The sequence below is a fragment of the Mus pahari genome, chromosome 8, assembly GCF_900095145.1.
Source record: "Mus pahari chromosome 8, PAHARI_EIJ_v1.1, whole genome shotgun sequence".
NCBI classification, from domain to species: Eukaryota; Metazoa; Chordata; class Mammalia; order Rodentia; family Muridae; genus Mus; species Mus pahari.
The window spans coordinates 25,371,237-25,382,969 of record NC_034597.1 but is presented as its reverse complement, the minus strand read 5'-3'; the positions used below and the strand labels follow the sequence as shown (position 1 = coordinate 25,382,969).

General features: G+C 51.9%; 1 protein-coding gene across 1 annotated transcript in view; it reads right to left on the bottom strand.

Annotated features, from left to right (window-relative positions):
- LOC110325365 (annexin A8) overlaps nucleotides 1–9,306 on the bottom strand; it is a 15,018-nt gene extending 5,712 nt beyond the window's left edge. The window contains exons 1-9 of the mRNA XM_021203320.1: nucleotides 9,210–9,306; nucleotides 5,442–5,532; nucleotides 4,349–4,443; nucleotides 3,201–3,314; nucleotides 2,508–2,598; nucleotides 1,687–1,766; nucleotides 1,186–1,245; nucleotides 607–700; nucleotides 280–375 (exon numbers count right to left, since the gene is read on the bottom strand). Coding sequence (XP_021058979.1) covers nucleotides 280–375; nucleotides 607–700; nucleotides 1,186–1,245; nucleotides 1,687–1,766; nucleotides 2,508–2,598; nucleotides 3,201–3,314; nucleotides 4,349–4,443; nucleotides 5,442–5,532; nucleotides 9,210–9,230 — 742 coding nt within the window. The 5' untranslated portion in view covers nucleotides 9,231–9,306. The remainder of the gene's footprint in view (nucleotides 1–279; nucleotides 376–606; nucleotides 701–1,185; nucleotides 1,246–1,686; nucleotides 1,767–2,507; nucleotides 2,599–3,200; nucleotides 3,315–4,348; nucleotides 4,444–5,441; nucleotides 5,533–9,209) is intronic.
- Between the last annotated feature and the right edge of the window lie 2,427 nt (nucleotides 9,307–11,733).

Sequence of the window (11,733 nt, the reverse complement as noted above, 5' to 3'; positions counted from 1 at the left end):
AGACACACACACAGACACAGACACAGACAGACACAGACACACACACACACACACACACACACACTCACACACACACACAGGGGATTGAATAGACAACATGAAGAATAGTTCCTGGCAGGCCACACTGAGACTTTTGAGGTGTTGTTGTCCCAGGGACCTGGGCTGAAAAGTATGGGTTTAGAGCATTGGGAGCGAGGGACGCTCTTTGAATTACAGAGATCCAGCCGTCCGCTACCACCTTCCTGGGCAAACGTGCTGAGAGCCGAGCCCCCTTCTTACCCACAGTGAGCATGGCCTCCTCCAGCGAACCATGGGTCTCACTCTTGATGCTATCCTCAATGCACTTGTTGGCAATTTTTTCATATTCCTCGAACACTATGGAGAGAAGGATCCACGTAAGGGATACTTAGATTACGCGCTGCACCTGAGTGCAGTACGAGCACATCTCTGCCTCCATCTTGGCACATGGGGAAGAGTCAAGGTCTCCATGGCTCTCTCCCCAAGTCTAAGCCGCTTAAGACTACACATCAGACCTTCCACATAAAGGCAGAGGCCACGTGGCTAGGGCAGCCAAGCACCCCTGCGTGTCCTGCCTCTGCCCCGTACCTCTCATCAGGTGAGTGGCACTGCGTGTGCACAGGATAGTGATGAACTTCATCTCGTCGGTCCCCAGAATCTTCTCACCCGCTTCATGCAGGTCCTAGAATTGGGATAGGAGGAGGCGGAGGTGAGAGAGAGCACCCTGGAGCCGGGGCTGGAACTCGGCATCCCTCTACCTGGATAGCCCCAAATGGAGCTCACTGTCCTGCGCTCCTGTTCCTCCAATAGTGTTGGCTTAAGACTCTCCTCTGTCCTGGGCCATCAGCCACTTTAGAAAATTCTCCTTCCCCCATTGTCTCTGGGAGCACTGAGTAACAAGCACTCTACCATTAGATACACAGAGATGTGCCCGTGAGCGAGCTCCGGGCTCAGAGAGGCTCGCTCTGCCTGACAGCCTCAGCTCCTCCCTTCCCAGCGTCTCCATTTTTCCTTTTCTTCCATTGGGTTTCCCAGATATCCTGCTTTCCTCCTTAGTCAACACATGGTGGAGGCTGTAGAGACGGGTCTATAGTAAAGAAAGCTTTCCTTGGCAAAGGGGATCATAAAGCTCTGAGTTCAGGTGGCAAGGCCAAGGTACAGTTTTACCTGTGCATCTTGAAGGACCAGTCCTGGGTCCACAAAGCCGCTCACATCATCTCTGCTGCCCTAGGATCAGAGAAAAATCCCTCTGTAAGGCAGGTCAGGACTCAGAACACTGGGCTGAGGGGACCGTGGGGTGCTGTGGGGCACAGAGGGCAGGTAGGGAAAGACTATTGCTTCTGATCCATGAGATTTGCAAGCCAGCCATCCTCACCATCCCTCACTGTTGGCGTTTGTACCACGAGAGTAGATGAACTACTTCATTGGAATGGTGGATTCAGTGAGCCACGCTAGTGAGCAGAGCCTGATGTGAGGCCGCTCGAAGGATAAGGAAAGAGAGGCTCTCAGGGAGGACCCTCCTTTTGTGCCGAGACACAGACGGTGCTCCCAGACCACTGGGTTTCCCCATAGCCCAGCCCTCACTCAGAGTCAGGACTCAAGGGCTGTGCTGGGATGGATCTCTTTGGATCTCTAAGCCACAGAGTCCTGGAGCCTGGCTTGTGTTACCTGCAGGAGACACACCAGAATCCGCTCCAGATAGCCACTCGTGTCTCCTTGGATGTCTTCTTCCAGGGTAGACCCATAGTCTTAGGAGAACAGGACCAGAGGTAATGGACAGTGAGTGACCCTGGGCCTGTCAGGGTCCACTTCCCTCCTCCAGACCCGCTTCCCACACTTCTCCCCACGGGCAGACAAGTTCTTGGTGCAGAAGGTGTACACCCAAATTTAGATGTCCAAATTGGCAGACATCTATCTAGGTAATCATTCAGATGTTGACATAAAGCTAGAGGGAGAAATAGATCAGGCCAGAGAGCCAGACCAGCAGAACCTGCAGATTGCGTCTATTTTATTGCCAAGTTGAGCAAAGCCAGAGCCTTTAGACTCCCTTGGTCAGAAGCACAACATGGAGGACTGGCTGGCTTGTGCTTGCCTGGAAGGCTATGCACTATACGGGAGAGTTGGTCAGTGGGACTCCCCTAACATAATGGGGCCCTAGCAGATGACCTTCTCTAGTGTTCTGGGTTAGCCCACGTACAGCCTGAACAAGTACTCTCGCGTCTACTGCTGCCTCCGTTCCCCAGCATGGCCACAGCATTAAGGGACATGAGCTTAGCTGGGCACACATCACTCTCCCCATGTCTGAGCCATGCTCAATCACTGTTGGGCACAGGATTTGGCACACGTGGGCACTTGTTGGACTTATCTCAGAAGACCTTCCAAAGGCTCCTCTCCACTCTGGCTGAGTTTTCTTGGGAGCTGCCTGACTCTTTTTCCCTATCAGTTTGCCATTTCTAGGTTTCCATCCCACCACCTTTGCGACCCCTTACCTTCCTCGTATGCCTTCATTATCTCTCTCAGCTGGTTCTTGGTCCGAGAAGCCAGGATCTCAATGATGACTCCTTCTTTGGTTCCTAAGCCCTGGGGACAGAAACCTCCGTGTTCTGGAGTGCTCTGCCCTTGGTCTCCTGCTCCGCCTGCACTACCTTCTAAGAAGCTTTGGCCACTGTCTCTTCTGCCCTCTTCTGTTGGAGGGTGATCCTGAATCCTTGCCATTGTTTCTTAGGACAGCTAATTGGGGTAAGCTACCTCAGCTCTCCTTCTTTAGCTGGGTGGTCTCACCTAAGTGGCTCCACCTTCCCACCCTTAAGCACAGTCATCTGTCAGTGAGGATAATGAGGCAAGCTTACCCTGTAGGTGGCCTTAGAGGCCACAGCTGTAAAATGCCTGGCATAGATTGTACTGAATATCCTTTCAGTGGAAATGCTTGTGGCTCCTGGGTCTCCAGTACCACCTAATCTGGGAGAGTAACTGGAATGATGAAGCAAAGGATGGCCAAAGGGCAGTGCTCGGACTGCCGAGATGAACTTCTGATTCCCCTGCACTCCTCCTGGTACAACCCTATTCTAAGAAGTACTGATCTAGACCTTCATTGTGACTGGTCAGCCCCACTGCTGGGCGGGTGTTAGAGCAGGTTGCGAGCACATTAGGTCAGTCGGGCCCCGGGTGGCAAAGTGGAGTACCTTCATGGCATCGTGCAGCTCCTTGGCCTCGTAGCTGTATGGCGGGTACATCAGGGCCACAATGAGTCTCTCAAATTTGCCACTCAGCTCTGACTTTAAGGTCTCAGTGAGGTCCTAAGGCAGGCAAAAAGAAAGGTTGAGACGACTTATCTTCTAAGCCCATGGAGTGTAGGCAGCAGGTGAAGGCTGGCCTGGGGGACTCTTCCTTCCCACATGGACTCTGTCCTGTTGGTGTGATGACACAGACATGTGACAGCTCAGCACACAGTCCAATACTGGGCACTTTCTAAACTCAGGAAAATAGGATTGCCATTGCTTTCGGGACTGCAAGATTGGAGGGTGGCAGCACCATGCTTAACTTATTCAGTGAGGAGAGGGAAAGAGGGGGTTGGGGAGAGAGGAGGAAGGGAGAGAAGGAAAGAGATTCCAAGATACTGTCTCAACCTGACTCTTCCTGAGGGCACACACGACTACAAGAAGCCACTAGGCCACACCCAGCTGATTTGTACAGGGCTGTCAGACTGTCACTTAAGAGCTCTGGAACCTTAGGAAATTACTCAACCTCTCTGATGTTGAACGAGGAGGATAATGTGTAGCTTGGAGGGGAAAGGAGTTACGTATGACTTCACTTGGGGACACTAAACTTCATCACTGACACTTTTGTGTTAAATCTGTGAGCAGAGGGAGAGACTCCAGGCACCCACATGCCTATGCACAAACCTATGGTATTCATGGTGCGTCTACGAACTCCTGGTCCTGTGCTAAGGGCTGGGAGCAGCCAGAGTGGCCCTAGAGTATCCAGAGGCAGGCGAGGAACATGCAAGTAACTTGCCTGTGAGAAGCGTGTGCCTGTGCTGTGAAACAGAAGGGAGCCAGGCGTTGTCAGAGAGCAGGGAAGTGGAAAGTCAGTTCAGGTAGTGGGACAGACAAAGGTGGAGAGAGAACAGGGAAGAAATGGGGCTAGACCAATCAAGGCTAATGCTGGGCTGGGGCTTGGGAGCTATAAATGGCTCTTGCAGAAGAAAACGGAACAGCCAGGGAAACCTGACCACAGATGAATGGAAGTATCGTTTTAATGCAATTATCCCCTATGCACACGTTTCCATCCTGGGAGGAACTGCCCGGTTTTCAGCACCCAGCCCGCTTACCTTTCCAAACTGAGCCTTGAAGGACTTGGCAATCTGCTGCCTCTGCACATTGCTCCTCTTGGTGAGCACGTCTATGATGGCCTGCTCATTGGTTCCTGCAGGAGTGTACAGTATGAGAATCCCCTCTCCCTCGGGGGAGGGGGGCATCAGAAAAGACTGAAGTGGGGGGTGGGTGGATGGGGGAGCTGCAAATGTCTAATTTCCAGGAAGTGCACCTCTTGGTTCCCCATCTCCAACACTTACATAGTGTTGGGTATGGCTCAGGCTTGACTTCATAGCATAACAACCAAGGGCAGGGAGTTCTGGACAACAACTGTGGACCTTTGAAGCTTGCCCAAGGGAGGCATCCTAAGTCTTTTCCTTGTGTTGGTCACATCAGAGGAATATCACAGAGAAGTCCAGACCGTTGGGTCTGAGAGTCGGCCTTGTATGTCATGGACAAGTAGGCTCATTTCCTGGAGTCTGCATTTGCTCATATTGGAAGTGGGGATAACAGTAAAGTTTTCACGGGAAACAGTGGGTGTGAGGATGCAGTCTAGGCCCCTCTGGGCACGGCAGGTCTCTTTAGTGTCCCAACTCACTGGGCAGAGCCAGCTGAGAGGTGACTCCTACCTGGAGTGAGACCAAGTCCTAGGGTAAACCGGTCCCTTCCCACTCAAGGTCATGTGAGGTGTGGGAAGCAGCTGGCTGTCTGGTCAGCCAGTGTGGGGTAGAGGACAAGCTGTAGGATCCATGTGGCTGATTGCCCTGGCCTCAACGCCACACCTAAGCTCCCCTCCCATGCCCACAGCGGGCCTGGTGCCAATCCGTCTTCCTCTGATGGACTGGGAAGTGTGTGTCTATGAAGCAGAAGGGAACCAGCAAGTCCAGCAGCCATTTTACAGGTGAGAAACCTCAGACTGATGGCCTTCCCTGTCACTGTCACTTGGGAAGGAACAGCCATCCACCTCAGAGCCGGTGGGATGCTTGTAAGTAACCGAGTCACTCAGAGTAAGATGGGGGCCCCCCGTCTATGCCTGACTGCCCCTGGCATCCACTTTCCGAGGATGTGGAATGTGAGGACCTAGCAGTCAGGCCATGGGCAGTAACTCACCAATCCCCTTCATGGCTTTGTAGAGGGTCTCTGCATCAGGGTCTGGGTTGAAGTGAGAACTACCCTTTACGCTGACGCCCTCCTGTTCAACCTGCAAGACAAACAGGCCTGCTCATCATGGAAAATACGGGAAAGGTAGGGGAACCTCCTGGCTTACCATGTAGTTCACTTTGTTAAGCTAAGGACTTCCCCTGAGCTCTGAGACCAGATGGAGCCTTGCAGGGCAGTGGCTGGGTGCTCCAACTCTTGATCTAATAGACTGGTACAGCTGGGACCAGAGCTTGTAAAAGGAAACTACCTGTTGGCTGAGGGCAGATAGAGGACTGGTCACACACAGTTCTCTTCAGCACCGTGTACAGAAGGATGGGTGGAAAAGAACTCACAAGGAATAGCTTTGTGTCTAGATGTGGCATCTGGACATGGTTTTCTGCTTGTGAGGAAGGCTCTAAGCCTATTCTGGTCTTTCCTGTGGTGAGGTGTGGATATTTCAGAGGGCCAGGAGACACGCTGAGCGTCCCCAAAGCTCAGGCGGTTTGCAAGACTATGGGGTCATATTGGGCAGAGGGTTAAGTTTAGAGAGAACTGCAGGATGTTCTATGGATTATGGAATAAACTTGATAATCAAAGTACCCAGACCCTTGTCTTACAAGCTTCCAATCCAGGGCCCGTGCAAAGGCCATTTATCTGTGTGCTCTGCATAGTTTATCAGATGTTTAGGATGCAGGACCCTTCTGACGTGTGTGTTTTAGGGGGAGGGGTGGTGAAGAGTGGAGGGAATTAGGGATAGGGTTGAGTGAGGGAGACCTGGGTCCTTCAGATGGAGAGTTTAGTCAAACCCATCTGGTCATTCACCCGCCTGCTCACACAGCTCTTCCGTTGCTCCCCATCCATCCACCTGCCTTCCAACTCACACGTTCACTCAACCATTCACCAATTCTCTACCCAGGCTGCATGGTCCTTACATCCATCTGCCTGCCCCTCCCATTCATCCTGCTTCCTTCTTCTTTCTGTCTCCTCTCCCCCCATTTGTCTCCTTTTCTCTTAGTTTTCTTTCAAGTATCCTCCACCTATCTTTCCTTTTTCCCCTACACTCATTGTCTATCTATCCGTCTACTCAAGCCTCAGGTTAGATCCTGAGGATACACAGCCGGTCCCCACCGATGGTACCTCCATAAGGGTCCTGCTCCTGAGAAAGGAACAAGGCATCTTTCTGTGCCCTTTGGTTGATTTTCACATGTCCAGAAATAGAGTTTCCCTTCCCATTTATTGCACCATGCTTTATAACAGGAACTGTTAGAAATAATTCCTAGGGAAAGTTTCACACACACACACACACACACACACACACACACACACACACACACACACACACACTCCTTGCTTCTGAGGTCACCCACTGCTACTACTAGAAGTCTATGTGCGCATTCTCTGTAAAAGTGCATTACACGTGTTGCCACCTTCCCCAGCAGTCGTATTAGGTGCCAATGCCCCACTTTACAGGCTAGGAGCCTGGGCTTGGTGGCATAGCTAGTAAGCTGGCACTTTACCCGCAGCCTGATTCAGAACCTAAGCTCTGTCTACCCCTCCCCCACTCTTCAGATGATTCACACTTTTCCAGACACTGTGTTTTTATTGGAATGTTTCACTGCAGAGAGCCTCACCCATAGACATGTGGGTTTTCTGTGGGGTGTGGAGTGGGCAGCATTTAAGTTCTCACTTCCTAGTGTCTCTGCCTGAGCTGAAGTAGTGTCAGAAACATAGTCATTGAGGAGTGTCCCTCATACCATTCAGGGACCTGTATTTGTCAGCAGCTCCAGGGGTGGCTCAGATATCACCACATTGAGAAGCCTGTCTCTCTTCCCTTGCTAAGGTTCTATAGAAAGAGAGCAGCATTCTGGGTGCCAAGGATGGGACATTGCCTGGAGTGGAGATTAGGGGGCCATCTATCCCAGCTCCCATGTCAGCCTCAGGCTTCTGATGGAGCTACCCTGAGGCCAATGAGTCCAGACAGACACACTCCCAGGAAAAAGGCAATGCAGGCAGTCCTGGATGCTATGGCTAGAACACCTTCTGTCGTGGGCATGCAGGAACTGCCATACTTTCGTCTGATCCCTTCACTGGCTATCTCCTCAAGAGGGCCACAAAGGGGGAGCCTGTTTTGAAGACAGGCACTGTCTGTTACTCTTCTGCTATCTCCAGTCCTGTATTTAATCCAGCTTTGTACTCAGGGGACTTTTGGTCCTCACTGGCAGCCTGGACAGATACAGAGGCCTTGCTGCCCCGAGTCTGCTCTCCTAAGGGTCAGAGATCTGGATGACGGAGTGCATCTGGACTCAGGCTGCCCAGACCTAAACCCTTACTAGTGTGGCAGCTGTGGTCCTGGAGTCTCCACTTCCTCCCTTGTGTGTAAAGCCACTCGTCCTACAGACTTGCTGTGAGGTTCCAGTGACACTGGTGAGAGATGCCCACAGGAGTGTCCCTATCCATACAGAAGATTCTGAGAGTATCAGTATCATCTTGCCAATCCAATCAGATCCCCAAGAGGATGGCCCTTGCCCCCGCCCTTTGGAGTGCAGAGCTTAGAATCAGGCTATTTCGGCCAGCATCTGACTGTAGGAACTTCCCAACACTCAGATCCCTGCTGTGCGCACCTGCACAAGGCGTGTTGCCAGCAGCTGCTGTGACGCTATGCACAGCCGCCGCTCGGGCTGCTTTCCCCAGAGGGTCAGGATGATAGCTCATCTCTTCCTGTCTTCTAGTCTGTCCTATCTGTCCAGAGACCCCCGGGCATCTACACCTACAGCTTCTCTCTGGATGATGTCACAGCAACAAAGATTTTCCTGAAGCTGGACCAACTTGGATCTTCTGCCTATAAGGAACCCGGGGGTTGTGCAGAGTCTTTGGGCTTTCTCTAATCTAAGCTGCCTGAGGGAGCTGAGCAAGCTACCTGGTGTCCCAGAGCCTCAGCTTTTCCCTCTGACAGTGCCCCAGCCGGGATGAGGAAGGTGCATAGCACATGTAGCCTTGTGCCTGCCCACGAAGTGTTTCGGCCGTACGTGGCTCCCGTGGCTAAGTCCCGCTGCCAACACCCCCTTCTCCCAGTTTTGGAAAAATACGCTCGGTGCCCTGTGATGCAGTCTATTCCCTTTCATACTTTGGGCTGATACTTTCATACTGATGGGTTCCATCAATGGCTATGTATGTGTTCTCCCGACATATTCTCTAGTTTAAAGTGTAAAGAGGTTCAGAAGTCGAGCTCCAACCCCTTAGCCCGTTATCCAAGTCCCTTGCTTGATGTTCCTTCCATCCCGGATCCTTCTCCAGACCCAGCTCCAACCCATCCGAACATTCAAATGCTCAAACAGTGCAATGTTTCTTTTCCGAAGTCAGCCTCCTGGGCCTCCGAGCGCCTTTCACACACTGCTACTTCTGCAAGGAGCAGCCTGCTGGAGTCTCTCCAAGCACAAACTCACGCACTCACAGAGGCACTAAAGTGGCTTTTCCCCTACCGAAGTCTCCCTCTGGACTCTCGAATCCTTTAGCTTTCTCTTTGCAGTTAAAAAAAAAAATTCTTTTTTAAATGTTCTTGTTTTGTTTTATTTCTAACTCTTACTTTTCAAACCTTAACTCTTCTAAGCGTGGGCAGGGTTTTCCTCCCAGTTTCCTCACTGGGACTTGGCCTAGCAGGTTCAGCCTTGACTTTTTCTGTGTCCCCCGCACCCCCAACAAGGACTAGGGACCCATCTCCCCCAGATCATTGCAACTTACCCAGGCTTTCCACCAGGCCATCCTGTCTGCTGCTTTTCCCAGGGAGATGAAGAAACACTAGTTGGCCTCTGCTCAGTGACTGGACACAACTACTCCCTGATAGAGGTGTGGTTGTGTACACAGGTCCAGCCCCACCCAGCCCTCCCTCCCTCCACCTCAGGCTCCGCTTGGCTCTGGGCCCCTCCTGTGACTCCCAGACCCCACCCAGGCACTGCCCGGGCCTGCCCTGAGAATGTTTGGGCTGTGGCTGTCACATAGCTTGGAAACTCTGAGGTAGCGTTTGAAAGTAAACATGACTGTAGCTTCTTGAGGTTGGCTAGACCTCAATCACAGAAAGAAGGAACCCACAGAAGCTCTTCTTCTTACTGCCATCTTTGCATAATTAGTGGCGCAATGAGTTCAGCAAAGGACACGGAAACAGCCACCCCCATTCCCTGGGGTGCACTGTGTCTAAATCCCTCTTTAACCATCCTGTAACGCTGGACCCTTGGGTCATGGTCACAGTCCTAGGAAGCAGGTATTAATTCCCTGTGCTCTAGGGAACCGTTTGCAAGCACCTAGATAATTTGCTTAAATGACAGTTGTGACAACAGAGTGACTGTGTACCAACTCTCATGGGGTGAGAGGCTGCTGCCTCCCACGGGGGAGGGGCGGGGTAGGAGATGCTAGTTGCCAAGGGGCAGGAGGATTATTCCCAACTAGCTTCCAAGAAGCTCGATTTTGGGAATTTCCTACTTTTCTTTGTCCCTCAGCAGAGCTCTTCTTATAGGATCCCTTAACTAAGCTAGGTCCTAGCTACCTTTCAGCGTGAGGAAGTTGCCTCTGGGAGCATCACCCAGTTCCAGGAAGGCTCCTAAAGCCCTCAGCCCTCATGGTGACTTTTAAATCCAAGGAAACCCTGCAGAATGTTTCTTTTTCTTTCTGAAGGGTCAGGTTTTAATGTCTCAGTCTTCGGCCGCAGCCAGTCATGACAGCCTTGCTTCATCTGGGCCTTCTGTACTGGCTGCCTCAGGCACCAATCCCATGTCCAGTCCGGTTCTAACTGGTCCATGTAGAGGCCTATAGCACAAGCCCAGAGCAAGTTGGAAGCCAACCCTGCCCCCATACCAGCGGCAGGACCTGCAAGCCACAGTTGCCTGGGTCCCCAGCAGTCTACACATGAGCTTCGACCCTACACCATGCACAGGCCACCCAGCAAGAAGAAGCCATAGTCAGCTTCCAGGTCCGTGTTACTCTACATGATGCCAGGAGTCCATTTCACAACCAGGAGAGAAAGCTGTCGCATGTGTCCTGCAGAGGAGCCAAGCGTCTCGTGATCCGGCTCAGACCCCGTTGTGGGGCCGCTGAGGTTGCAGAATGGCCTTTTGAGAATGGTTCCGTGATATGAAATGTTCAAAGTTCCCACCCCTGGCTCCGGTGTTCTTTGTTCTACAAACAGAGTTGTCATCTCTTTCTTGTGGCATGGGCAGGGATGGGCAGGGATGGATCTGGGCTGGCAAGCAGAGAGGAAGGTAGCTATGCCCTGGGAAGGCAGCTACTGAGCAGAGCTGCAGGGAACCTGGAGAGCCATTGAGCAACACTGCAGTGCAATGCAGTGAAAGGAAGACGGTCCCAACTGCCTCTGCACAAAGTGATGGTGGACACATTCCAGGCCTTCGGAAGCTTGGATTCCCCTGCATTTTTAGGTTGGTGCATACCCATGCTTGTTTGTATCTCGATGTCCGTACAGGGACATGCATGTGAGTTTCTAGAGCCAGTGATTCTGAAACCAGAAGGGTCTAATCCAAGTCAGGCTTTACAGGTGACTGAGATGGGTCCCCTGAGGGAGCAGCAATGTCGCCTCTGTAGGGGTTCTGGGTTAAACCATCCCATCCATGTAGATTCATATAAGATTCATGTCACCATGTGCCCCTGGCATGATACAGCACCCCCTTAGCTACTGGATGTGTGCCCACTCTTCCTTCACTGACCAATGGCGGCACACAGAACTTGAGCGATTACACGCATGGATGGGGGTCCTCACAGAGGAATTCACTGTATCCTGTATTTCCTACCATTTAGCTGACCCTAAGAGGGTCATGCAAACAAGAAAATGAGGCTGGCAGAAATTTACTTAGGATTTGGGGGTGCTCAGCACCCAGGCCCCAATCCAGCGGAGTTCTGTGGGTCCTCAGATCCTACTATATGTGTCCCCCCCCCATCTCAAAGTTCAGAGCAATGCTGTGGGTTGCTTTCTAGACACTGAGCTCATGGTGCAGCTGTGTGTCTCCAGCCCGGGGAAGGAGCACAAATATCCCTGAGCATCAGAGAGGAGAGCGCAGGGTTTAGCTTGAATGGAGAGCAGGAAGTCTGCTTAGCCTGGGACCTGAGGTGCTAGGCTGTTCAGAGAAAAGGATTTTCCACCGAATCACGAAGTGCCACCAGAGCTAATAAAGTGGAAGAGCCCCAAGGAGGCCTTGGCATGGTGTTTGTGTACGGATAAAGCCTGTGTGTGATGATGGGTCAGGACATGTGTGAGTATAGA